Source organism: Periophthalmus magnuspinnatus, chromosome 19 (genome assembly GCF_009829125.3).
Source record: "Periophthalmus magnuspinnatus isolate fPerMag1 chromosome 19, fPerMag1.2.pri, whole genome shotgun sequence".
Classification (NCBI taxonomy): Eukaryota; Metazoa; Chordata; class Actinopteri; order Gobiiformes; family Gobiidae; genus Periophthalmus; species Periophthalmus magnuspinnatus.
The window spans coordinates 16,476,102-16,501,129 of record NC_047144.1 but is presented as its reverse complement, the minus strand read 5'-3'; the positions used below and the strand labels follow the sequence as shown (position 1 = coordinate 16,501,129).

The window sequence follows — 25,028 nt, the reverse complement described above, 5'->3', positions numbered from 1 at the left end:
AAGAAACAAACAAAACCATGACAGAACCATCCAAAAATGTGACGCATTTAGCTGTTACTAAGTTTCAGGGAGTCCCCATAGGGAGTTTTGTCCTCTGCATTTGACCCACCTCCAGATCTTGAGCTAGTCTTGGTCAGGTATTACCTTAACTGGAGGATTTGACCCATCATCTATGTTTTAAGAGAAACGAGAGTGCCTGAAGAAAACCCACCCAGACGCAGGAGGAACATGTAAACTCCACACAGAAAAGCCTGGGCAAACTGGTAGTCAAACCTGAAACCTTCTTACTGTGAAGCTGAAACATAAACCACTACTCCGTTTTAGCGATTGCACACACAGAGAGGGAAAATATTTGGCCTTTGTTTAACTAAGAAGATTTATCACTGAACCAGAGATCCAAGTGTTGTCACGATACTAGCATTTCAAACTCGATTTTGATACTAATGAATAAACTTGATACTTGAAACTAATATCGATACCATGATGATAGTTAAAAGGACAATCTTTAGACAATAGAATGTAGTTTTTAACATTAAATGGTAGTACTTGTTAGCTGTTCTATTCCCATGTGGCCTTATATCTGTGTAATCCCTCAGTCGTCCAGTAGGTTCTATAGTGGTACACGGGCGTATACTAGTCTATGTGTCTTATACTTGTTCTGATACAGCTCAAGGTCATTCTGAAGACTTGGATTGGTCCTGGTTTAGTCCTGGTTTGGTCCTGGTTTAGTCTTGATGTAGATTCGGATTGATTCTGGTTTGGTGCTGGTTTAATCCTGGTTTAATCCTGTTTTGGTTCTAGTTTAGTCCTGGTTTATTCCTGGTTTGGTCCTAGTTTGGTCCTAGTCTGATCCTAGTCTAGTCCGGGTTTTGTCCTGGTTTGTCCAGGTTGGTTCCATAGTGGTCCATGGGTGTATACTAATCTATGTGTCTTATTCTTGTTCTGATACGGCTCAAGATCATTCTAAATATACTCGGGAAAGGTTCATTTCTGTCCTGTGAATGTGCCTTTTTAGTATCAATACCTGCTCAAGCAAGTACCTAGTTTCAATACCAGTTTTAGTGCTGATTTTCGATACTTTTGACAGCCCTAGATCCAAGTGTGAAATTCCCCTGCATTAGCTGTTTCGTGCGCCTCTGCTTCTGTCTCCTCCCTGCCTGGATGTTCGTGGCATTGATGGACAGCGCTCTCCGCAGGATGGAGTGTGACGTGCGGCGTTTATGTCAAAGTCTGTTTACTCTGAGCTAATACAGTCTCGCTCCATTAATCCCAGCTACAGCTAACGCTCTGCAACCCGCTCATCTGCTCCATATGTCTGTACAATACATAGATACATAGATTTGACGATGCCTACGGCGTGCGGGACTTTGATGTATTCCGCGAGCTCATAGGCAAATGGTCTAACGTCTCTGTGAACCACTGGCAATTTGAAGTTTGAATTTTGACCGTTTGAGGCTTCTGTAATTTGCACATTGTTGGGTTTATTTGAAGGGAAAGTGCACGTTACTACTACTACTTCTGTTAGCGTGGTTGCTGAGCCTGCTAGCTAGCGCCTGACAAAGATTATGGGGTCACCTCTCCACAGATATGACCTGTAACTTTGATTGGTGCCGTCATCGTTTTGTCTCTATAGTTATAGTTAGATTAAAGGGCCCAGATTCACACATGTTTAACACACAAACCCTGCATATTTAGGCTGTGTTCTTCTCTCAAACTGAAAACACTCTGTTCCACCTTGTGATGTCATCATGTGGTAATACAGGAAGTGCTCCACTGTGTTTTTAAACTCCACACACCTTCACTAGAATCATTTGGATGTTTTCAGCCCTGGAATTGTGAAATCTCTACTGAACTAAAGGTAAAAGGAGCTGTTAACATGAAAACTACCACTTCATGACATCACAAGGTGGAACAGAGCGTTTTGAGTTTTGGAGATGTAGACAGACTAATAATAAATTGTTACTCAAACATCTGAATGAAACAAAACACAACTCCAGGTGTGTTTTTGAGGAGGTAACATTATAACATGACTTAAAGATCATGAGAGTCAGTTTTGTGTAATATAGCACCTTTAATGTTATACTGCGGAACATTCCAGGCAAAGTAATAGTGCATCTTTAAAGCTTTAAATATACTACTACTACTTCTACTACTACTACTCCTCCAGCTGTGTGTACTCTGTAGCTTGAGAATTATGTAAACGCACAGTAAAACCGTCTAATAGTTTTCAATCACGTTTTGACATTTAAAGTTGATTTTTTTGACCCTCGGAGGCTTCTGTAGCCTGCTTTTTGACCATCTTTCGCTTTGCTAATTGGAAGAATGAACTTTGAACCACCCAAATCAGTGTGAGGAAAATTACAGCGACGGCTCCATGAAGAAATCGACTAATTAAAAAAGTGAGAAATTGGGTAATTATTTGACCTCAACAGTCGCGAAAACGTTTCCAAAAGCAATTTTATCGTTTTTATTTAAAAGATTGTGGTTTAAACTAATTGCTCGGGTTTATTCCAGTATTTTCCATAAAAGAAGCAGCAGGATCAGAGCTCAGTTTGATGTCGTCTTTGCAGCGTGGTGATATTTTAGTTTAATGTTTTATTAAGAACAGCTCGACCAATGAGAAATGAATTATTCACAGATCTCTGGCCACTGCATGTGGAGCTAACACATCTGTAGTAAAAGGTTTAGCAACAGAAAACAGCGAGCCTTGTTTAACCCTATGGGGAGTTAAGCTAACACTAATAGCATGTGTTTACATATAGACTGGATATATAAATGGGCATAGCTAATGTGCTAGCCGCCACATTCTGAAGTGATCATGTGCACACTTTCAGCTCCATCGACTCTGGCTCCAATTCACTTTCTATTGAAAAACTGTGGCCCCTCTCTCTGTAACTGCTGCTGTCAGACTCATCATTCTGGTCATAAATGTTCGTATTAACCCGCTTTACATGATCCTTGTGTTTTTATTTTGCTATTGTGACCGTAAATCAAGATATGACAGACAAATCAGGTGTGTGGGCGTGAAGGGGCGTTATGTTCAACTAGGAATGAAATGATAAACTGGAATATTGTTTATTGTGATAAAAAGGATTGACGGCAATCATTCATGGCACTTTTTATATAATCGTGATGATCGCCAACAAAGATAATTGCCATTGTGTCACCAGAATGTGCAGAAAAAAAACAACTTTTCCCTGATGCTCTCCTTGTGTTTAGATGTTTTCACTTATAACAAAGTACAATATTTCAACAATTGTTTAAATAAGGAACTGATTCGTAATATTAAAATTGTAATTGTAATATCAAGAACATTTTTAAACTATCAGCAGCAATAATTATTGTGGTATAATCGTTAATCGCAATTATTTTGGCCATGATAATCGTGACACCAAATTTCAATATCGTCCCATACCTACCTTCAACAGTCTCTCTCCGTATTGGCTCGTTGGTTGCTATGATACTCGCAGTTGGAATTCTTAATATAGATCTCTGCTCTAAATTCACCTCTATAACTGCTCTAGTCTCGATGAGCTTCATTTGACTGGAGCCAAACGCTGTGGGTGACGTCACACTCAGTTAGTCCAGTTTGGCTTGATTTGGTTTAACTGTCTGATAAATGCAGATTCAACACTTTTTAATTTGTTCCATGTGCTCCAATAAAAAAGGCTTACATTTCCGTTTACTTTTTATTTTAGTAATGTGATTTTCAAACTCCAAATCCCAAGAACCACTTCAGAAAATATATTAAATGCCCAAAGTGAATTCCGCCACCTGCTCTATATTATTACATGGTCTGGAATGTTCCACAATTTGGCATTAAACTTATCTAGTACCATGGAGACAGAATGTGTTAAGTTATATTTACATAAGAGCAAAACCAGGACAATCACTGCTGGAGTGGTCAGATGCAGTGACCTACAGGTTGGTGGTGTGATTCCAGCTCCCACAGATGAACGCTGTTGTTGTGTCTTTAGGCAAGACACTTAACCCACCTCACCCCCTGTGTCACCGCACACTGGTACATAAATGTGTGTATACACGTGTGTGTGAATGGGTGAGTGGTTCCTTGATGTAAAGTGCTTTAGAAGGTGCCTTGAAGGTGGAAAAGTGCTATATAAAAATGTAACCTAGTAGTAGTTGTGGTGCTAGTAGTATTGTAGTATTTTTTGTAACTATGGTATTATTATATGGTACTCGTATGCATTATATGATAAATAAAGTATATTTTTCTTATAATTATGTTGTTATTGCGTTTACAGATTAGGGCCACTCTCCCACTTGCGCTGATACGTAAACCTCCTCTATATTTAGATGGAGAGTGGGAGGGGCTTAATGACATCATCAGCTCATGTCAAAGTCACACCTATTGATTTATGCAAATGAGTCGCTTTTGTTAAATCCATACAGTCCAATGTAAAGAGGCGTCCTTGTGTAGGCCGCAGTACTTCTGCAGGGTTAGAGTGAGAACCATTTTAAAGGCCAGGCATAAGAAGATCCCTGATTACACAGGGGTAGTAGTTACACAGGGGCAGTAGATACACAGGGGCAGTAGATACACAGGGGTAGTAGTTACACAGGGGCAGTAGATACACGGGGGCAGTAGTTACATGGGGGCAGTAGTTACACGGGGGCAGTAGTTACACGGGGGCAGTAGTTACACGGGGGCAGTAGTTACACGGGGGCAGTAGATACACGGGGGCAGTAGATACACAGGGGCAGAGTGTAAGTATAGACATTATAAACAATTATTTATGTATATTTGATCTTAAAGTTAGTATTCTTTTACTACTACAATACAGGAACTACGCATTCATGTGTACTAGCAGCTATAATTGTAGTAGTAGTAGTAGTTGTTGTAGTTATTGTCTTATGATTTGGTCTACTATTTAAATTAATATTAGTCTGTAGTTGCAAGACCATGCAAAGAGTAGTGCAGTTGTAGTGGCAGTAGTAGAAGTAGCAGTAGTAGTACTGGTAGTAGCTGTAGTATTAGTAGCAGCAGTACTAATAGTAATTGTAGTATTAGTAGCAGTAGTAGTAGTCGTGGTCGTAGTCTTAGTATTAGTAGCAGTAGTAGTAACAGTGGTAGTAGTGATAGTAGTAGTAGTAGTACCCTGTATAAAATAAAACATGTAAAAATATACATTGCAGTACATTTCATGCATATACAGTTGGCTAACATTTGCCTGTAGCATTAGCAGTACCACCTGCAAAACTCAAATACATTTATAACACAATGAGACGATATGAAAACACAGTGAGGGTGACTCCAGAGTGTTTACAGCTGTGGAAGGTGCCGTCTCCACACACACTGCACATGCGTAATCCACCATGTTAGCCGTGTTAGCTTAGCAGCACATATTGATTTATGCAAAAGCTCCTCTTTTGTTTGTTCCTTATGGTTCATTATGTAAAGCCCCTGTCTGCTGTGCACACATCTGTAACCTCACTCACACAGACTCTTTATGCAGGCTTACACTGAGAACATAATAACCTTATTTCATTATATGGAGTATATAAAGAGAGTTATGTAATATAGGAAGCGTACGAGTGGGTTCAAATTTCTCAGATGTGACAGAAATAAACAGATACTGGCTTCTGTATGATTTGGAAGAGTGAGACAGGGCAAACTGGAACAACAAATACAATATTGTGCTAATCTCATAGACTGTATATATAAATGGGCATAGCTAACCTGCTAGCCCACACGTTCCAAATTGGAAGTGAGCATGAACACGCATCCGGCGCCATCGACTCTGGCTCCAATTCACTTTCTATTGAAAAACTGTGGTCCCTCTCTCTGTAACTGCTGCTGTCAGACTGGTCATTTTGGTCTTAAAATGTTCGTATTAACCCGCTGTACATGATCCTGGTGTTTCTACTTCACTATTGTGTCTGTAAATCAAGATATGAACAATAATAACAAACAAATTAGTTTTTTGACTTTTATGTGAAGCACTTTGCTCAGGTGAAGTTGTTTTAAATGTGCAACAGAAATAAACTTCAATTAAACTACTCCTACTGTTACCAATGGGCCAAGTTATTATGTGGCTACAGCTGTTACATTAGCATTGCGAGATAGGGTCATTTCCAGCTGTTGACAACATAACTAAATGCATAACTAGAGAACAAAGAGGAACTAAAGGCACAGTATGTAACTTTTCTGATGCAGAGTTTAAGATTTTATCTGGCTTTTATCAAATGAAGGTGGTTTTATTGCTCAGATTACCCTACAAATACATTCATAAATTTAATGCTAGACTATGGAACATTACATACGGCACGTTTAATTTAATAAATCCTCTTTTTGTCATGTTTTGCAATATTTTTTTAGGCAAGGAAATATTTACGATCTAATATAAGGAGTAGATAAATATTATAGAATTATAGAATATTTGTCTTTCTGCCATTTTGATTCGCCTGACCACAGAATAATTCCGCTTTAAATCAACATTCATTTCAGTGTTGGACTTGTCGGCCATCTTGGAGTGTCCCCGTGTCTTGGTGCAATGTCGTCCAAACCAGCTCTTTTTTAATGGAACTATAATTTTAGGCAATCCAATCTATAGTATTTGATAGAGGATTAGTTAAATATTATAGAGTTTATCTTTCAGCCATTTTGATTTGCCTGAACAAAAAATCGTTCCAGCTTAAATCAACATTCATTTCAGTTGTCCGCCATCGTGTCCCCGTGTCTTGGTGCAACTGGGTTTTTGTGGAACTATTATTTTCAGCCTGGCATTCTATGCATATTTTATATAAAGATTTGTTATATATTCTAGGGTTTATCTGTCCACCATTTTGATTTGCCAGAATGAAGGTAAACATGCTCCCTTGTTAGAAATAGAATGTAATTTTCAACACAGAATAATAGTACTTTTAGTGTTACCATGTGGTCTTTTACAAGTGGAGCTAAAACTGTTCAGGAAAAGCTCAAATTTTGGCCTGTCAATGTGATGTTTTGCAGTGTCGATGAGGATCTAGTTTCGATACTAGGTTCAGTATCTGATTTTTGATACTTTTGAGAACCCTAATGTCCTAAGAATTTGAAAACACAAAAACATCACGCCTTAAATCAACATTCATTTCAGTTGTGGACTTGTTGGTCATGTTGGAGTGTCCCCGTGTCTTGGTGCAGTGTCTAAACGACTCCTCTCAGATCGAACAGAAGGTGTAAATTTTATGCTGTGCCTTTAAAGGTCTTATATTACGCAAAATGGACTCTTGTGAGCTTTAAGTCATGTTATAATGTTACCTCACATTAGCCTGAACACAGAATAATTCCCCCATAAATCATTCATTTCAGTGGTGGACTCGGCGGCCATCTTGGAGCGTCCCTGTGTGTCTTGGTCCAAACGGCTCCTCTCAGATCGAACAGGAGATGTTTTATGCTCCGCTGTCGGCTCTAAAGACATGTGCGTAAATTAGCCTCAGAACAGGCCGAGCGCTACATCGCGAGCTAACGGCTTCTCTGTAAATTTACAAATACAGCTTGGACGGGTGCATGTGTTCTCCATTGTAAAACGCTTGCCGCCTCTCTCTCTCCCTCTTTCCCTTTTTCTGTAAATCACCCCTTCTCTATCTTTCACCGGACTCCTCTTTCTCTCTCTCTTCCCTTTTTTTGTACTTGTGTGTCTGTACTTGTGTATCTCTGTACTTGTGTGTCTGTGTACTTGTGTATCTGTGCACTTGTGTGTGTACTTGTGTGTACTTGCATGTACTGGGGTGTGTGTGTACTTGTGTATCTGTGTGTAATTGCATGTACTTGTGTGTGTGCTTCCTTGTACTTGTGTGTACTTCCTTGTACTTGCGTGTACTTGTCTGTGCACTTGTGTGTGTAATTGCGTGTGCTTGTGTGTGTACTTGTGTGTACTTATGTGTACTTGTGTGTACTTGTCTGTGTACTGGTGTGTGTACTTGTGTGTACTTGTGTGTACTTGTCTGTGTACTGGTGTGTGTACTTGCGTGTACTTGTGTGTGTACTGGTGTGTGTACTTGCGTGTACTTGTCTGTGTACTGGTGTGTGTACTTGCGTGTACTTGTCTGTGTACTGGTGTGTGTACTTGCGTGTACTTGTGTGTGTACTTGTCTGTGTACTTGTGTGTACTTGTCTGTGTACTGGTGTGTGTACTTGCGTGTACTTGTCTGTGTACTGGTGTGTGTACTTGCGTGTACTTGTGTGTGTACTGGTGTGTGTACTTGCGTGTACTTGTCTGTGTACTGGTGTGTGTACTTGCGTGTACTTGTCTGTGTACTGGTGTGTGTACTTGCGTGTACTTGTGTGTGTACTTGTCTGTGTACTTGTGTGTACTTGTCTGTGTACTGGTGTGTGTACTTGCGTGTACTTGTGTGTGTACTTGTCTGTGTACTTGTGTGTACTTGTCTGTGTACTGGTGTGTGTACTTGCGTGTACTTGTGTGTCCATAGACTTGTTGTGACTCCACAGTAAAGTCCGGCCTCGGGGCTTCTCTTGGTAATAGCTTTTCTGACAGAAATACACCAATATTTACAGAAATATTTACAGAGAGCAGGCTCCAGCTACACCAACACACACAGTCCCATACATTATATATATATTTATATTTATATATATATTTCTCCATGCACATTTATTACTTTAAATACATTTTTTCCCCTCGTCTGGCAGTCAGAAAGTTAATTAACAAAACGGAAAGCAATGTGGCACCTGTCCTGAAGGAGTATTTCCCGTGATTGGTCCTAGAATCGAAACATATTTACAATTAAAGACGCTGTACCTGATTCAAAAACACATTAAAAACAGAACAAGCTCATTTCAAACAGTTTGCAGTTGTCCAAAGTTATTCCTCACTGACCTTATGCATTCAGAACATCCTAAAGATTCAAAGAGATGAGTTTATAAGTGCTTTTTTATTATATTATTATACATTTTTAACTCCAGAGAGAGACCAGAGTGGAGTTTTGCTGTGACGATGAAGCTAATGGCAGCTAGCATGGTAACAGAGCACTTCATGACTCCCGGACAATAAAACGTTCAAACAGTTGACTTATTTTGAGATGACAGTAGCTCAGTTAGTCGAGCGTTTGTCCACTGATCGGAAGGTTGCTGGTTTGAATCCCGTTCTTGACATAAACATCAAAACATGTTTACAATTAAAGGCTCTGTACCTCATATTAACTGTCTTAAAAATGTTACTTTATGCATTCTGAGCATTGTAATTATTCACAGAGATGAGCTTATAAGTGTTTTTTACAACTCCAGAGAGAGAGAGAGAGATGTCTAACAACAGCTAGCATGCTAAAGCGTACCTCCTGATTACCGGACAGTAAAGTGCTTCATAATTACATGCAGACAGTACGCAGCTGACTTATTTGGGGACAGTAGCTCAGTTGGTGGAGTGTTTGCCCAATGATCCAAAGGTTGTCGGTTCAAATTTGACCGCTAGACGCACAAGTTGGCGGTGCGATTCCAGCTCCCATTGATGAATGCTGTCGTTGTGTCCTTGGGCAAGACGCAGAAACTGATCATTCACCATTTATTTTGACGTTAAGAGCTGCTTATACATGATATCTGCACTGAGGAGCCATTTTGATCAAATACGTGGGAAAAATTGGGTAGTGGGACTTTAATTTCTTCGTTTAATCGTAGGCATGTTCAAATCTGGTTTAAATCCGTGGCATCTGCATTAATAACACTGTATGTTGATTCGTTATGATCGTATTGATTGACAGCAGATGGTGATGTAAACGAGGAGCTCAAAACAAACCGATTCAGTGTGGCGTTTATGGGTCCTGTGGGAAATAACAGTTTACGCATCAACAGCAAGACTTACTTTACTGTGCAAATCGGTCTATTTGAGGAAAACAAGGACTATAGGAGCTCTTGACTCCATCTGGTGGCCAATCTTTGTTGCTGAAGTAATCCCATAACCAAATAATACAATCTGGTGTGTGTTTGCATTATCTGATCATTATAAACAGCACATTTACAACTGTTGGTTCAGTGTTTAGAGTAACAGTCGTGTTTAGAGCGAATTCATTGATTTGTGGATTAATCAACTATTCGTGACTTATCGACTAAAAATAATCGCAGTTGTATTTTGATAATCGTTACGTGGACTATACAGACTCTAACACACACACAAGGACCCTTTTATAACTAAAATTGGCTTTATTAATTCAAAATGTAAAAAAAAAATACACCTTAATTTTATTTTCACGTGTTATTAATTCATGATTTTTTTATTATTTGTAAATATTCTCTATTTAGAAGCCTTCAGTTACCATATGTGTTTTAAAAGGCACCTGATTTTTCTATTATTAATGTTCATATCTTGATTTAAGAGCACGATAGCAAAAAAAAAAAAAGGATCATGTAGTTGTGGTTAATACGAACTTTTTAAGACCAAAATGATGAGTCTGACAGCAGCAGTTACAGAGAGAGGGGCCACAGTTTTTCAATAGAAAGTGAATTGGAGTCAGAGTCGATGAAGCCAGAAGCGCACCTATGATCACTTCCTATTCAGAACGCAACAGCTAGCAGGTTAGCTATGTCCATTTATATATACAGTCAATGTGTGCAACAGCAACTCATGGTAAACTAAATCCCTGACATATCAACTGCTAAAACATGAATTCGTTGCGCCCCCTAGTGATTTTTGTAGGTCAGAGTAAAATAGTTTTTGAATCTTTTGCATTTGTCTGCAGCACTGCTTTGCTTTTTCCTCTTCCTCTGTGTTTTCCTCGTTATTTCTCGCACAGGTGTGAAAGATCAGAGAAAATCAGGTTTGCTCACATCCAATTTGACTGTTTACGTGTAATTTCACTAATAATGAATCCAGAAATCAGATCAGAAGAGTTTGGATAAAAAACCTTCCACTGTTAAAAGTCACTGTCAATTTTTTTTTTTTTCAGATTATTATATCTTTCTCATTTTTAGAGAGAACGGAAACAATGAATCAACTCGTCAGCATTAGTTGAAAGTACTCGAGTTTTCGGTACTTTTATTTAGTAGAAAGTAATCTTAGTCATTTTGATCATCGCTTAGCAACGCTGTCACTCAAACCTGTTGCTAACGCTAGCGGGAGTAACCTGTGGGAAAGAAGGCAGCTGATTTGTCTGTTATTAATGTTCATATCTTGATTTACAGACAAAATAGTGAAATAAAAACATCGTAATCGTGATCTGGACGATGCAGACTAAAGCAAATCTCAAAATATAATAAAACATTTCACAATTTTTCTCTATTTAACAGCCTTAAGTCTTCATATTTGTACTTTTATTTGTTTAAAAATGTGTTTTGAAAGTCCAATCGTTAGCTGCAGCCATAGTCTATCTCGTAATCATTAAAAAATCTTTCAGAAAACACACATTTCTATATTTCTCTATACATTCATAACACTGGATGACAACAGATGGTATTAAGCTCGAAGCAACGCAAATCTGAGTTAGAATGATGCTGTCTCATAAACGCCATGCGGAGCCAATAGAATTAATAGGTATAAATAAAATGTATTAAAATGCATGAACCCAACAAACAGCCATTAAGACAGGGATATTAAACTCATAATCAGTAAACGCCTGAGATGTCGTTAGAAATAATTAAAATGGTAGTAAACAGCGGGGTAAATAAATCCTTCCATGTCTGTTTAGCTTTTCATGAGCGTGTTTGGAAGCCGAACCCGCCGAGCAGAGGTTGTTGTTTATGAATGAGGCGGCAGTCCCATCGCACTTCCTGGTTCACGGATTAAACGGTCGCCTCGGAGATCGCTGGGAGCCATTTTACGCCGTGATTCATAAACCAATAAAATGTTTTAAAATGAATGCAGAGCTGTGCTGTTTTCTGCCGCCGCCACTCCTGTGTTTTCCAGTCAGTTTCGTCTCGGTTAAGTTCGCTCAACTGCGTCAGATTGTGTATTTCTGTTACCGTAACGACCTGTTAGACATTAAGCTCTTCATTATGTGGCTTTTTTGTTGGTTTTTTTTCCCCATCAGTCTGCGTTCTGCTCAGGCTGACCCTCCATGGTAGACACCCCTCTGCTCCTCACATTATCCCTCAACTATAAGATGGTGGTTCTGCTAGAGGCTCCGAACGAGGCCAGAGCAGGAGTGAAGCGGGCGGGAGGGGAGAGCTGTGGAGGGGGGATGTGCTCGCTCAAGGGGGAGGAGGGGAGGGGTGATGTCGGCCATGTTTATGGTGCTAGAGCTCTGGAGGCGTTCGCGGGCAGATGTGTGTGTGTGTAGGAGTGTGTGTGTGTGTGAGATAAGAGCTGAGGTGAGCCTAAGGATGATGGATTGCTAAACCTTGGACTCGTGTCCTTGGGGGTCAGTGTGGGTGCTGTTTTTCTGAATTATTATTGGCCGGTCATGCCTTCCCTAGCCACCGTCATCCCTCCTCATCCTCCTCTTCCTCGTCTTCCTCCTCAAACCTCATAATCTTCCTCCAAACTTTGCAGATGCACCTTTGCTTTGGCGCTTCACAAATGAGGCGTGTTGTCAAACAAGCCCACCTCAGTTCTGATCCGGCACAGCTGTTCTCTCCAAAGAAAAGTGGCAGGTTTCATAACGACTTTGGAGCGGCTCCGGCTCACGACTGCCTCTCCATCTCTCCATCCACACTGTTTAATCTCCAACCCACAGCCGTGATCAAAGCGTGTTTACACATCGCACTCTGCTCCGATTAGAGCTATGGAAGGAAGTGTTCGTTCCAAGAGCTGGCATCAGCCCGGCTTTGCTTCACAATGACATTTTCAGCATCTTAAACAATATTGTTTTCTTTTGCACATCTGAATCTAATTTCACCGGGCCCAGCTCCGCTTTGTGTCCTCTGATGAACACCCACTGTTTTATCACTGGAGAGCACATGGAGGAGTGGGCCGAGGCAGAAGCTTAGACTGTGATAATGCTGTACTTAGTGTAACCACAGTAACATATATATCTATATTTCTGTGTTTTAGCTCGCGAGGAGTACGTGGCCACCTTTAAGGGCTCGGAGTACTTCTGCTACGACCTGTCTCCAAACCCCATCCAGTCCAGCAGCGACGAGATCACGCTGTCGTTTAAGACGCTGCAGAGGAACGGGCTGATGCTGCACACGGGGAAGTCTGCGGACTACGTGAACCTGGCTTTGAAGAACGGAGCCGTGTCCCTCGTCATAAACCTCGGCTCGGGGGCGTTTGAGGCGCTAGTCGAACCGGTCAACGGGAAATTCAATGACAACGCCTGGCACGACGTCAAAGTCACACGCAACCTGAGACAGGTAAGCACACATCAGGAGGGGAGGGGCTGACGCAGCACGAGAGGGGAGCGAGGAGTGAGGCCAGTGAAGGACGTGAGCTAGCATTTAGGCTATTTAGGCTAGTAAGCTAAAAACAGAGCTTGTTTATTTTTAGATTGAAACTAATTTTTGATGATGCATTGAAATACTGTTTTTCGTTTGCTAATTATCACAAAAATCAGCTTTTTTTTTTTCGTTTTTCAGTAAAATGTTTGGACTTAAAGGGCTCATATTACACTATTCTCTGATCTCTGTTCTAATGTTGTTTCCTCATCACAAACAGACTTGGATCTGTTTTGTTTCATTCATACATGTTTAACGCACAAAACCTGCATATTTAGGCTCGTTCTTCTTCTAGTTCTTCTCTCAAACTGAAAACACTCTGTTCCACCTTGTGATGTCATGTGGTGATACAGGAAGTGCTCCACTGTGTTTTTAAACTCAGCACTAGAATCACTTGGATGGTTTGGATGGTTTCAGCTGTGGAATTCTTAACTGAACTAAAGATAAAAGGAGCTGTTAATTTGAAAACTACCACTACATGACATCACAAGGTGGAACAGAGCATTTTGAGCTTTGGAGATGTACAGACTAGTAATATGTGCGTGAATGAAACAAAATACAACTCCAGGAATTATTTTGAGGAAGTAATGGTATTATAACATGAGTCAGTTTTGCGTAATATGGAACCTTTACAGTTTAAACCATTTTAATCCAATTGAATCAGCGGCTTTGACTTAAAAGAACATTGCTACGTTGCTACGTTATTGCGAAACTATACCAGTAAATGTTAGCCAGGATAATCCAAACCGTCTACTTTTGTTTTGATGCTATTTAAGACTCTTGACTCTATAGACAGCTGCTTCTCGCATATGTTCTTCAGTATTACAGTCTTTATAATGCTTTTGAGTAGATTTTGTGTTTTTATTTCAATGTACTGTTCCCTTTGTAGCTTATAACGTTTCAGTTCTTGTGTGAGTGTTTGGCCTGCTCCTCTGAGTGTTTCTATGGGAGCAGAGCGGGCTTGTACAGGTGTGATGGTAGGACGAAGAACAACAATTTTTTGCTTTTAGTTTTAACTTTTACCACCCGCTCCTGTCCTGTTCTGTGCCGTAGGTGAGTGGCTCTTTTAATTGAGTGAATGGGAGTGAGTGAATGGGTGGACACAATAGCGAGAATGCTAACAGAGATACAATGAGGTCTTTGCTCCGCTGCTGTGAACTGCTGTTTTGATCGTTTTGCTTGTATGTACTAACTAACTTTACTAACCTGCTACTGAAACTAACCTCCATCCATGGAATGACTCATAATACTAACCTTACCTCTGCCCTTCTCCTGTAGCATCACTAACTTACCACAAGAGGCGTGCAACCTACAACGTTTAGTTTTTTATTTCTTTTATTTCATTTTGGGTTCTCGAGAGTTGTTATGTTCACGATTTTTATTTTTTGCCTTTCCTTTCTGCCTCCCCCCTTCTTTCTACAAAGCACTCAGGCATTGGACACGCTATGGTAAACAAACTCCATTGTTCGGTAGATATCATTCTAATCGTTTCTTAGTTTGGGTTTGCCCCGTGTCTATTTCCTTTCGAAACATAGACATCAAAACTAGCCCAAAAACAGGATAAATCCGGTTGGTAATGTTTTATTTAAAAAACTGCCCCCCATTTCTTCCTTTGCCAACCTGTTTTTTTGCTTTAAGCTTTACCCCTATGTACCAGTACGTTCTTTACTTCTTTCAATTCTCCCCAATCGTTTTCACACCATTGCATTGTAGGCGTTCTAAGGCCCACCCATGCTATACCTGCACGCAAAATAGCCAGCCTTCCTTTTCCTGCATGGCGTGCCTTACAAAACCTTCCCCCTATTATTTCTGCTCCAACAAAGGTTCCTACCTCTCGTTCCTTGCTACTTTTGTTTTTTATTATTAATCGATTTTGCCCTCTTCTCTTGCATGTTCAGTATTGCCTCTTAACGTCCCATCATCATCATCTCGTCTTGTGCTATCAACGCTAACCACCTAGCATCCTCTTGGCTAATGCTTGCATGCTGCACAAAGCTAATCCAAAACCGCATGTTATTTCAGTGTGTGGATTGAGTTGTTCGCTAACCCATCTAACACCTGTATCTGTTTAAACGAGTGGTTTTTAGATTCATTTTTCATTCAAATTCGCTGATCTGACCAACCCCCAAACCACAAACTAACATACTAACACCATTCTCACCCCAGTACCACACAACAAAACATCATTGCAACGACTAACCCATAGACTGTATATATAAATGGACATAGCTAACGCGCTAACCGGCTCAACTCTGGCCCCAATTCACTTTCTATTGAAAAACCGTGGCCCGTCTCTCTGTAACTGCTGCTGTCAAACTCGTCATTTTGGTCTTAAAATGTTCGTATTAACCCGCTCTACATGATCCTGGGGTTTTTATTTCACTATTTTGTCTGTAATTTAAGATATGAACATTAATAACAGACAAATTAGGCGCCTTCTTTCCCCAAAGTCACTCCCGCTACTGTTAGCAACAGGTTTAATTCACAGAGTTGCTAAACCAGTGTTGCTGGCGGGAAGAGGCATTACCTTCAATAGCCTCACTCCAGATTGGCTCTTTGGTTGCTATGATACTCGCAGTCGCAATTCCAAATATGCAACTCGGCTCCAAATTAACCGCTATAACTGCTCTAGCCTCGATGAGCTTCATTTGACTGGAGCCGAACGCCGTGGGTGACGTCAAACTCACTCGGTCCACTTCTTTATACAGTCTATGGCTCTAACCACATCCAAATCATAACACTAACATTACAAGGCATGGTTGGGGCTGCGTGTGGAGGCCAGCACTGAAAATACTAACCACTACTAACTACCAATACTAACAAAATACTAACTTATACTAACTAACTGACAGGCAGAGGTGGGTAAACACAGAGGGTACAGTTACTTCATAATAATGTTTCTAAAGTAAAGGTAATCCTCCAGATAGACAAAGTACTAGTTTCTACCTGGTCCAAAGCTAAAGAAATTAAAGAAACTATAGCAGAATGTGTTAACTTCTGAGCAACGTTTTACTTTACAAGTAAAATACAACAAGATATATGTGTAATTGGGAGATTTGGGAGATTTCCTCATTCAAATAAAGGTTAAAAAAATATTAAAAATGCTTATAAATACATTTGGTGCAGCATTTGATTATTAGTTTGGATTTAAAACAAAACAAAAAAATCTGCAAATTCTGGCATAAAATTAAAGTGAATGTACCTTTTCCCATAAAACTAGTTCTGTATTTCACATTTTGAAGATAGTAATAAATGCTTACAACTACACTCTAATAAGTCTTAAAGGCCCTATATTATGCAAAGTGAACTTGTTGAGCTTTAAGTCATGTTATAATGTTGTTACCTCTTTAAAAACATGCTCTGTTCCACCTTGTGATGTCATGAAGTAGTAGTTTTCAAGTTATCAGATCCTTTTGCCTTTAGTTCAGTAGAGATCTGCAATTCCAGGGCTGAAATGATCCAAATGATTCTAGTGAAGGTGTGTGGAGTTTAAAAACACACTGGCAGCACTTCCTGTATTACCACATGATGACATCACAAAGTGGAACAATGTTTTCAGTTTGAGAGAAGAACTCAACCTAAATATGCAGGGTTTGTGTGTTAAACTTGTGTGAATGAAACAAACACAACTCAACACAATAGGTCTGTTTGTTTTAGCTCAGAAAATAGCGTAACATGGGCCCTTTAAGCTTAAAATACCAGTTTAGGAGTTATATTTAGGTGTTGAAACAAACATGGAATGACACATGACAATGCAGTTACTACAAATTAAACCCAAGTAGGAGTATTAGAGTGTAGTACTAATAAAAATACTCATTGCTACCCACCTCTGGTCAATGTACTAACAAATCGCATGTATGAGAATTTTTAGCTGTTCTCAACACAGGGCTGGGTAACGTTAGGCCTATTTAGTCTTTTCAAAAACAGGTTCAAAATGGATCTTAGTGCTGATTTCATGAACATAAGAGCTTCACATAAAAGTGTTTTTGCTGACAGAGAATTGGCTGTAGTCCTCTCCATTCAAAAACACATCTTTGAATGTCTCTATATCTCTCTATTAATTACCCAGCCCTGTCTTAACACACAAATAATGGATCGCTCTGAACAGAAGGGCTCTCCACAGCTTTCAGACAACGATAAACCAATTATTGCTTTTAGTTCTGGGTCAAATGGTAAAGACGACCCGGGCCCAGACCTGTCATGGAGCTAAAAGCCCTTTGTGGGCTATTCTGGGGTAGAACGGATGAATTATTAAAGTTAACAGCAGAGGGAGCAAGAGTGCATGGGACAATGTACAGGTTTAACACAGAGACAGAGCAACGGATGAGAAATAGAAATATTATAATGTAACATAGGTCTAAATATTATAAATATAGGCTACTGTGGAAATGTATTGATGGATAGGCTACATGCTAACATTTTTACAAAGTAGACTGCGATAGACACGGTAGTAACTAATAAAAGACTAGCAATAACAAAGTACTAGTAAAATACACTCTCTTTAATACCCCATAGAAGTAAAATACCTCCTCTTTAATACCCCATAGAAGTAAATACCTCCTCTTTAATACTCCATAGAAGTAAAATACCTCCTCTTTAATACCCCATAGAAGTAAATACCTCCTCTTTAATACCCCATAGAAGTAAATACCTCCTCTTTAATACTCCATAGAAGTAAAATACCTCCTCTTTAATACTCCATAGAAGTAAAATACCCCCTCTTTAATACCCCATAGAAGTAAAATACCTCCTCTTTAATACACCAAAGAAGTAACATGCCTCCTCTTTAATACCCCGTAGAAATAAATACCTCCTCTTTAATACCCCATAGAAGCAAATACCTCTTCTTTAATAGCCCACAGAGGTAAAATACCCCCTTTTTAATACCCTATAGAAAAATAAAACAGGTCTAAAAATTACAAATATAGGCTATTGCGGAAAGATTGGTGGCTAGGCTACATGCTAACATTTTTACAAAGTAGGTTGTGAGAGAGTAGTCACTAATAATGGTTATACTAATCCATCTCAATGTATTTTGTCTGAAAAACGATTTAAAATGTCTCTCAATATTAATTTCCTGAGCATAAACAGACGATGAGATGATGAATCATTCCATTTATGTTGGACACAAACGTCAAATTTCTGTGTCCAACGTCTGAACTGACAGGATCAGCTATGGACCTTTTGATTAAAACGAACCCAGCTGATATTTCATGATTAGAAATGGCAGGATAAAGTCATAATTAAAGTTGGATTGATTGCACAGCGCTAATTTAAAGTTAAAAGATGGATTCAGTTTTGTACAAAAAAATAACACGAGGTCGCTCAGAAGTAGTAACTTGTAGAGAAGATATTACAAAAAGTAGGTTTATTTCTGTTTGATTATTACCATTTGAACTCTGAGCTACTTTTAAGACAAAACTGCAAGTGAAATATGAAAAAAGGTACAATTCCCCAGATAAAATATTGCACTGCATAGTAATAAAATAAAACGTTCAAGTATTTCCTGTTAAAACTGACTAAAACTAAACGTATATGGTAGCGTATGTGTTTTTAGCATGTAGCCTACTTCCAGTTAGCCTAAAAGAAATCGTTTAGCTTAAGGTTGAGACAAATTTAAAAAAGCAAACATCTGTAGGCTTAATTAACACAATTAATAACAAAACTTAGCAAGAATTTAAGCCTTCTAATGATAAAATGTAGGCAAGGTTTAGCTTTTAGCCGTTAGCCTCACAGGTAATGGAACTTGTAGTTAATTGGTGAAGACTGCTCATTGAAAGTTGCGGTTGGACCTAGCCTCTAAGCTAACGGTGACATTTAGCAAGAGTGAATGCCTGTAATTACTACAAATGCACCACTTTGCACCACACACTTGATCCATTCATACCAATTAAAAGTCCCCAACAGCTCCAATCCAATCACACACACACCCCCACACCCCCACACACACCCCCACACACGCAGACACATATTAGCATTGGGGCTAATTTGGCTGGTCAGCGCCTAGCTTTAGTTAGCCTAGCGCGCTGCCTTTGGTGTGAGTATATAGCGTGTCCTTTCCCTGTGCTTTGTTGTGTAGGTGACGATTTCTGTGGACGGGATCCTGACCACTACCGGCTACACCCAAGAAGACTACACTATGCTGGGGTCCGACGACTTCTTCTACGTGGGTGGGAGTCCGAGCACGGCCGACCTCCCCGGATCTCCCGTCAGCAATAACTTCATGGGCTGTTTGAAAGAGGTAAAGATATAAAGTGTAGTGATCAGAAAGCAGGCCATGTTAGGGTGTTTTTGATTTATTAGAGTTGTTCCTATAGTCTAAGTGTACAACGTATGTAGGTCAGAGTTATAAATGTGGCTATACAAAGCAGGGTGCAAGGACAAAAAGGACATCGATGTGACTTAAAATAAGGCAAAATCAGTATATGAGTTAATATAAGGAATCCCATTTATAATATTAATCTAGACTTCAGCTGGTTTGAAAAGGCGCTATTTAAAGACGGCGTATTCTGCTAAATGTATTGTTTCGGCACTGTTTATCATGTTCCCTCCTCAAAAACATGCCTGAAGAGGTTTTAGTTGTCAACCACGCATGTTTGAGTAATATAGTGATCTTTCCTGTTCCCTATTCGAACTCTCCCTACATCGCCCACGCACCCACTCGACAATTCTCCGTAAATATACAAAATCATTACACAAAACTATACGCAACAACTTCACAAACCTGATGTAATGTGCAGTAGTGTCATTAGCAGGACACACGCTGAGTATGTCGTGATAGCGCTCTGAAGGGGGGGTGACTTAGTGCAGAGAGCAAAGTGAGGGGAGACTCAAAAATGAGACTCAAAAATGAAAGTGAATCTTATAAAACATGTTAATATGTTGTTTTGTGGGAATATAGCATTTTCAAAACAATAATGGAAACATGGAAATCTAAATATGTGAGTTGTTACAGTTAATACCCCATAGAAGTAAAATACCCCCACTTTAATACCCATAGAAGTAAAATACCTCGTCTGTAATACTCATAGAAGTATCTCCTATTTAATACCCCGTAGAAGTAAAATACCTCCTTTTTAAGGCAGATAAACAAAACATTATTACAATTTGATTAAAAAATATAAAATGTATCAGTGTCTCACATTAGAATCAATACTTTGTAATATCTTGTCAGTCTCAATGTTTTGATACTTTGATATTGATCCAACCATCATTAACAAAAATACAGAACAAGACAACCAAAAGTCTATTAAAACATAAAAAACATGTGCAGCTGTGAATATAGATGTTGTTACCAAATTATTAAACTGCCACCAGGCCAAATCTAAAACCGGTCTAAAACCAGATTGAACAGAATCTATATCAAGACTAAAAGACATTTCTACAGTTTCTACAGTTGCTATCAAACTCTCAAAGGGCACGTTCAAGTCTAATAATTTAAAGTGTCCACCAAAACCTTCTCTCTGAATACAAAATACGTCCCAAGTCACGGTCCATTGCCCTGCTATTTTTACAACATTAAAAATCGATTATTTAACGCACCACTTTCTCCTCGTAGCGTTTAGTCACGCTCCCATTTCACTCACATTATCTCCAAAAGCGCACACAACCCCAATTAAACAAGAAAAAAAATAAAAATTAGTATATAAAAAAATAGAAGTACTTCCATTTGGCAAAGGCAGATACACAAACGCACAGCAGCATCAGACAGAATCAGTGATGAGTGCTGTTGAGGGAGTGGAGACTGCACTAAGCGCTAACATGCTAATTAGCTACGCCACAGAGAGCCGCTGTGCTCGAAATGGGCCACATCGCTACGGCAACGGCACGGCGATAAACAAACGATACACACGCGGCAAGAGTGTAAATAACGGCTAACTAATGCAGGCAGAAAGAAGGGAAATGAACATATGAACGCACAGCAGTTTAGACAATACGAGTGTGGAGTAAGCTAGTGCTCACAGAGAGATATAAACAAACAGGGAAGTGAGCGACGAGCAGTGAGCCGGGCTGAACTACACCACACTGGATAATGCAGTTGTTTATACAGAGAAATAACAGCTGTTTTGGGTTTAAAGCTAAACTATGTAACTTTTAGCATTCTCCCATGATATAACGTTGTTCCCTCATCAAAAACATGCTTGAAGAGGTTTCAGATGTCGTCCGTGCATGTTTGAGTAATTTAGTGATCTCTCCTGGGCCCTATTCGATCCCTCCTTACGGTTAGCTGTATGAGCTGATAAAAGGCTCCGCCCACAAGTCTCCTCCGCCCATGCTCCCATACAATAATTCTTCATAAATATACAAAAACATGATACAAAACTATACACTACAACTTCACAAACCTGATGCAATGTAAAGGTACATTATGTAACTTTTAGCTTTTTCCCATGTTACAACTTTGTTCCCTCATGAAAAACATGTCTGAAGCGCTTTCAGATGTCATCCATGCATGTTTGAGTAATTTAGTGATCTCTCCTATTCTAACCCATCTTACGGTTAGCTGTACGAGCTGGTACAAGGCTCCACCCACCAGCCAACCTCGCCCATGCCCCCACACATAAATATACAAAAACAAGATATAAAACTGCACACTACAACTTCACAAACTTGACACGATGTAAAAGTACATGATGTAACTTCTGATAGGGTTTGCCAGCTGCTTGTCTCTATGGAGATGTTACTGCTTTGCCTGGAAAAGAAAAGCTACAGAGTGGAGCTTTAAACACCAGAATTACAATAATGGCCAGTCTCTCCCCTGATCTCGTCAGATTATAAGAAGATTTTACTGCAGTCTTTTGTATTTAAAGCTGCTTAACTATTGTCTCTGTACACAGCAGCACACTAGCTCAAGGCTTATGTGAACTTTTATTTTAGTGTAAAATATAAAATAAACAACGTATTAACATCAGAGACGGTATAAAGAAGTGGACTAAGTGAGTGTAATGTCGCCCACAGCATTCGGTTCCAGTCAAATGAAGCTCATCGTGGCTAGCAGTTATAGCGGGGAATTTGGAGACCAATTCCATGTTAGAAATTCCGACCACGAGTATCATAGCAACCAAAGAGCCAATCAGAAGCGAGGCTGTTGAAAGTAATGCCCCTTTTCGCCCGCATCACTGGTTTGGCAGGGAGTAGGCACTTAGCAACGCTGTCAATCAAACCTGTAGCTAATGTTACTGGGAGTGACCTCAGGGTGCCTGATTTGTCTGTTATTAATGTTCATATCTTGAGTTACAGACACAATAGTGAAATAAAAAACCCAGGATCATGTAGCGTGGGTTAATACGAACATTTTAAGACCAAAATGACGAGTCTGACAGCAGCAGTTACATAGAGAGAGGGGCGACGGTTTTTCAAGAGAAAGTGAATTGGAGCCAGAGTTGATGGAGCCGGAAACACGCCTATGCTCATTCCCTATTTGGACAGACCACCCAGTTGTTTTTACATGTAGAATACTTAAGTTTGTGCTGTTTTAAGATTTGTTATGCCTCAAAATTAGCATTAGCATTGAGACACAAACATATCTCTTTCTAAAAACAGAAGTGTCTCTGGTGAAGTATTAATTTTATTTACGTACTTTTTAACATGTTGTGACATCCACCCACACCTCCCTGTCCACTGCCTCATCTTTAAATATTTATTCATTTTAGCGTGACTCGGCTAAAACCTCACAGAGATAAAACTGGACAGGACAAGCAGTGACGCTAACAGTGAGGTTGCCGGACGCAGCTGTGCACAGAGCCAATTTAAAGCAAAATATATTATCTTTTGAATAGAGGAAAAAGTCAAAATATGGCGCACAACAGGCTGTATCTGAAACCTCTGAATAAGCAGGTTCCACACAGAGACGTCTCCATGACCAGCAGGGGGAGGGCTTCTTCAAGGACTCCATTTGATCCAGTTTAAACCAACCTCAAAGTCAACCCTCCTCTGCACGCCACATTTACATACTTAATACGATGATATGATAAACCAGGGGAGCGAAATTAAGACTTATGTAACGAATCACACGCTTGAGCCCTGATTGGCTGTTGGCCTCCTACACTCACGCCCACTAAGATGCCAGGGAACCGTTTTGATCGAACCTACACACACACACACACACACACAAATGCATAATGTAAAGGGTAAACGAATGAACGGCGGGCAGAACAAAGAGGAGCATAAAAGTGTAAAGACTTTCATGTAGCTCGTGTGAACTCATGTTAATAATTCAGTATACAGCTTTAAACGGTGTACTTCAATTAACCTCGTTGCCATGGAGACCGGCTACTTTTTAACCTAGGTCAAAACATGCTGCCATTCTAATTTGCATTTAGACAGTGCAGTAAATGCTTTGTAAGTCTTTGTAAAGGTTTAGCGTTTTAGCCAATTAGCAAAAATGTTCTAGGTTAAATTATTTTGGCAGGGAAATATGCAAATACACATTTTTATATAGCGCTTTTCCAACTTCAAGGATTCACATCAATGAACCACTCATCTATTCACACACACATTCATACACCAGTGCACTCTGTGATGTCATGAAGTGGTAGTTTTCAAGTTAATAGCTCCTTTTTCCTTTAGTTCAGTAGAGATTAGCAATTCCAGAGCTGAGATTATTCAAATGATTCTAGTGAAGGTGTGTGGAGTTTAAAAACCCAACAGAGCACTTCACACATCACAACGTGGAACAGAGTGTTTCAGTTTGGTCTGTGGAACATTTTAGGCATCACCATAACACAAAAGTGATGAGTTTTCCACCAGAAAAGTTGCACAGTGTAGCTTAAGTCCAACATTTTTCACCCAAACTTTGAATTTAGGTAATACTGCATTGCTACAAAAATACACAGATTATATTTTTCTAAAGCTCAGATGTTTTTAGGCTGGAAAACTGTATTTAAATTAACTGATATTTCTACCCTGGACATATTTTTGTAATAAATATTTAAATATTTATGATATTATGACCTGGAGTTGTGTTTTGTTTTTTTGTTTGTTTCATTCACATGTTTGAGTAACACTTTATTATTAGTCTGTCTACATCTCCAAACCTCAAAATGCTCTGTTCCACCTTGTGATGTCATACAGTGGTAGTTTTCAAATTAACAGCTCCTTTCATCTTTAGTTTAGTAGAGATTAGCAATTCCAGGTCTGAAATGATCCAAATGATTCTAGTGAAGGTGTATGGAGTTTAAAAACACAGTGGAGCACTTCCTGTATCACCTCATGACATCACAAGGTGGAACAGTGTGGTTTCAGTTTGAGAGAAGAACTCAGCCTAAATCTGCAGGGTTTGTGTGTTAAACATGTGAGAATGAAACAAAACACAACTCCAGGTCTGTTTATGATGAGGAAACAACGTTATAACTACATAGATCAGAAAATAGTTTAATATGGGCCCTTTAAATACTGAAATGTCAAACTAGCCCATACTGTCCACGCTCTCATCTACAATTCTAACACTGATGCAAACCGCCGTTAGCATTTCGCTCGCTATAACTTATGCTCAGTTTGAAAAATAGCTGCAGTAAAGGCGTCTTTTTAGTTTGCTGCTGCTGCGGGCTCATAAAAAAACTCTTAATAAAGCGTCGCCTGTTTGCACACATCAGAATGCACTGCACAAACTGTCTCCTCCTCCGCACTATCCCCGCTCACTCAGAGACCTCACTGTGTCACACATACGAGCTGGGAAAGGCTCTTCGGAACGCTATTTTAAAGTGTC

At 39.6% G+C, this 25,028-nt stretch overlaps 1 protein-coding gene across 1 annotated transcript in view; it reads left to right on the top strand.

Annotated features, from left to right (window-relative positions):
• The window catches only part of nrxn1a (neurexin 1a), a 155,400-nt gene that overhangs the window by 39,382 nt on the left and 90,990 nt on the right, over positions 1 to 25,028 (top strand). Inside the window, exons 4-5 of the mRNA XM_055229329.1 lie at positions 12,939 to 13,240; positions 19,401 to 19,562. Coding sequence (XP_055085304.1) covers positions 12,939 to 13,240; positions 19,401 to 19,562 — 464 coding nt within the window. The remainder of the gene's footprint in view (positions 1 to 12,938; positions 13,241 to 19,400; positions 19,563 to 25,028) is intronic.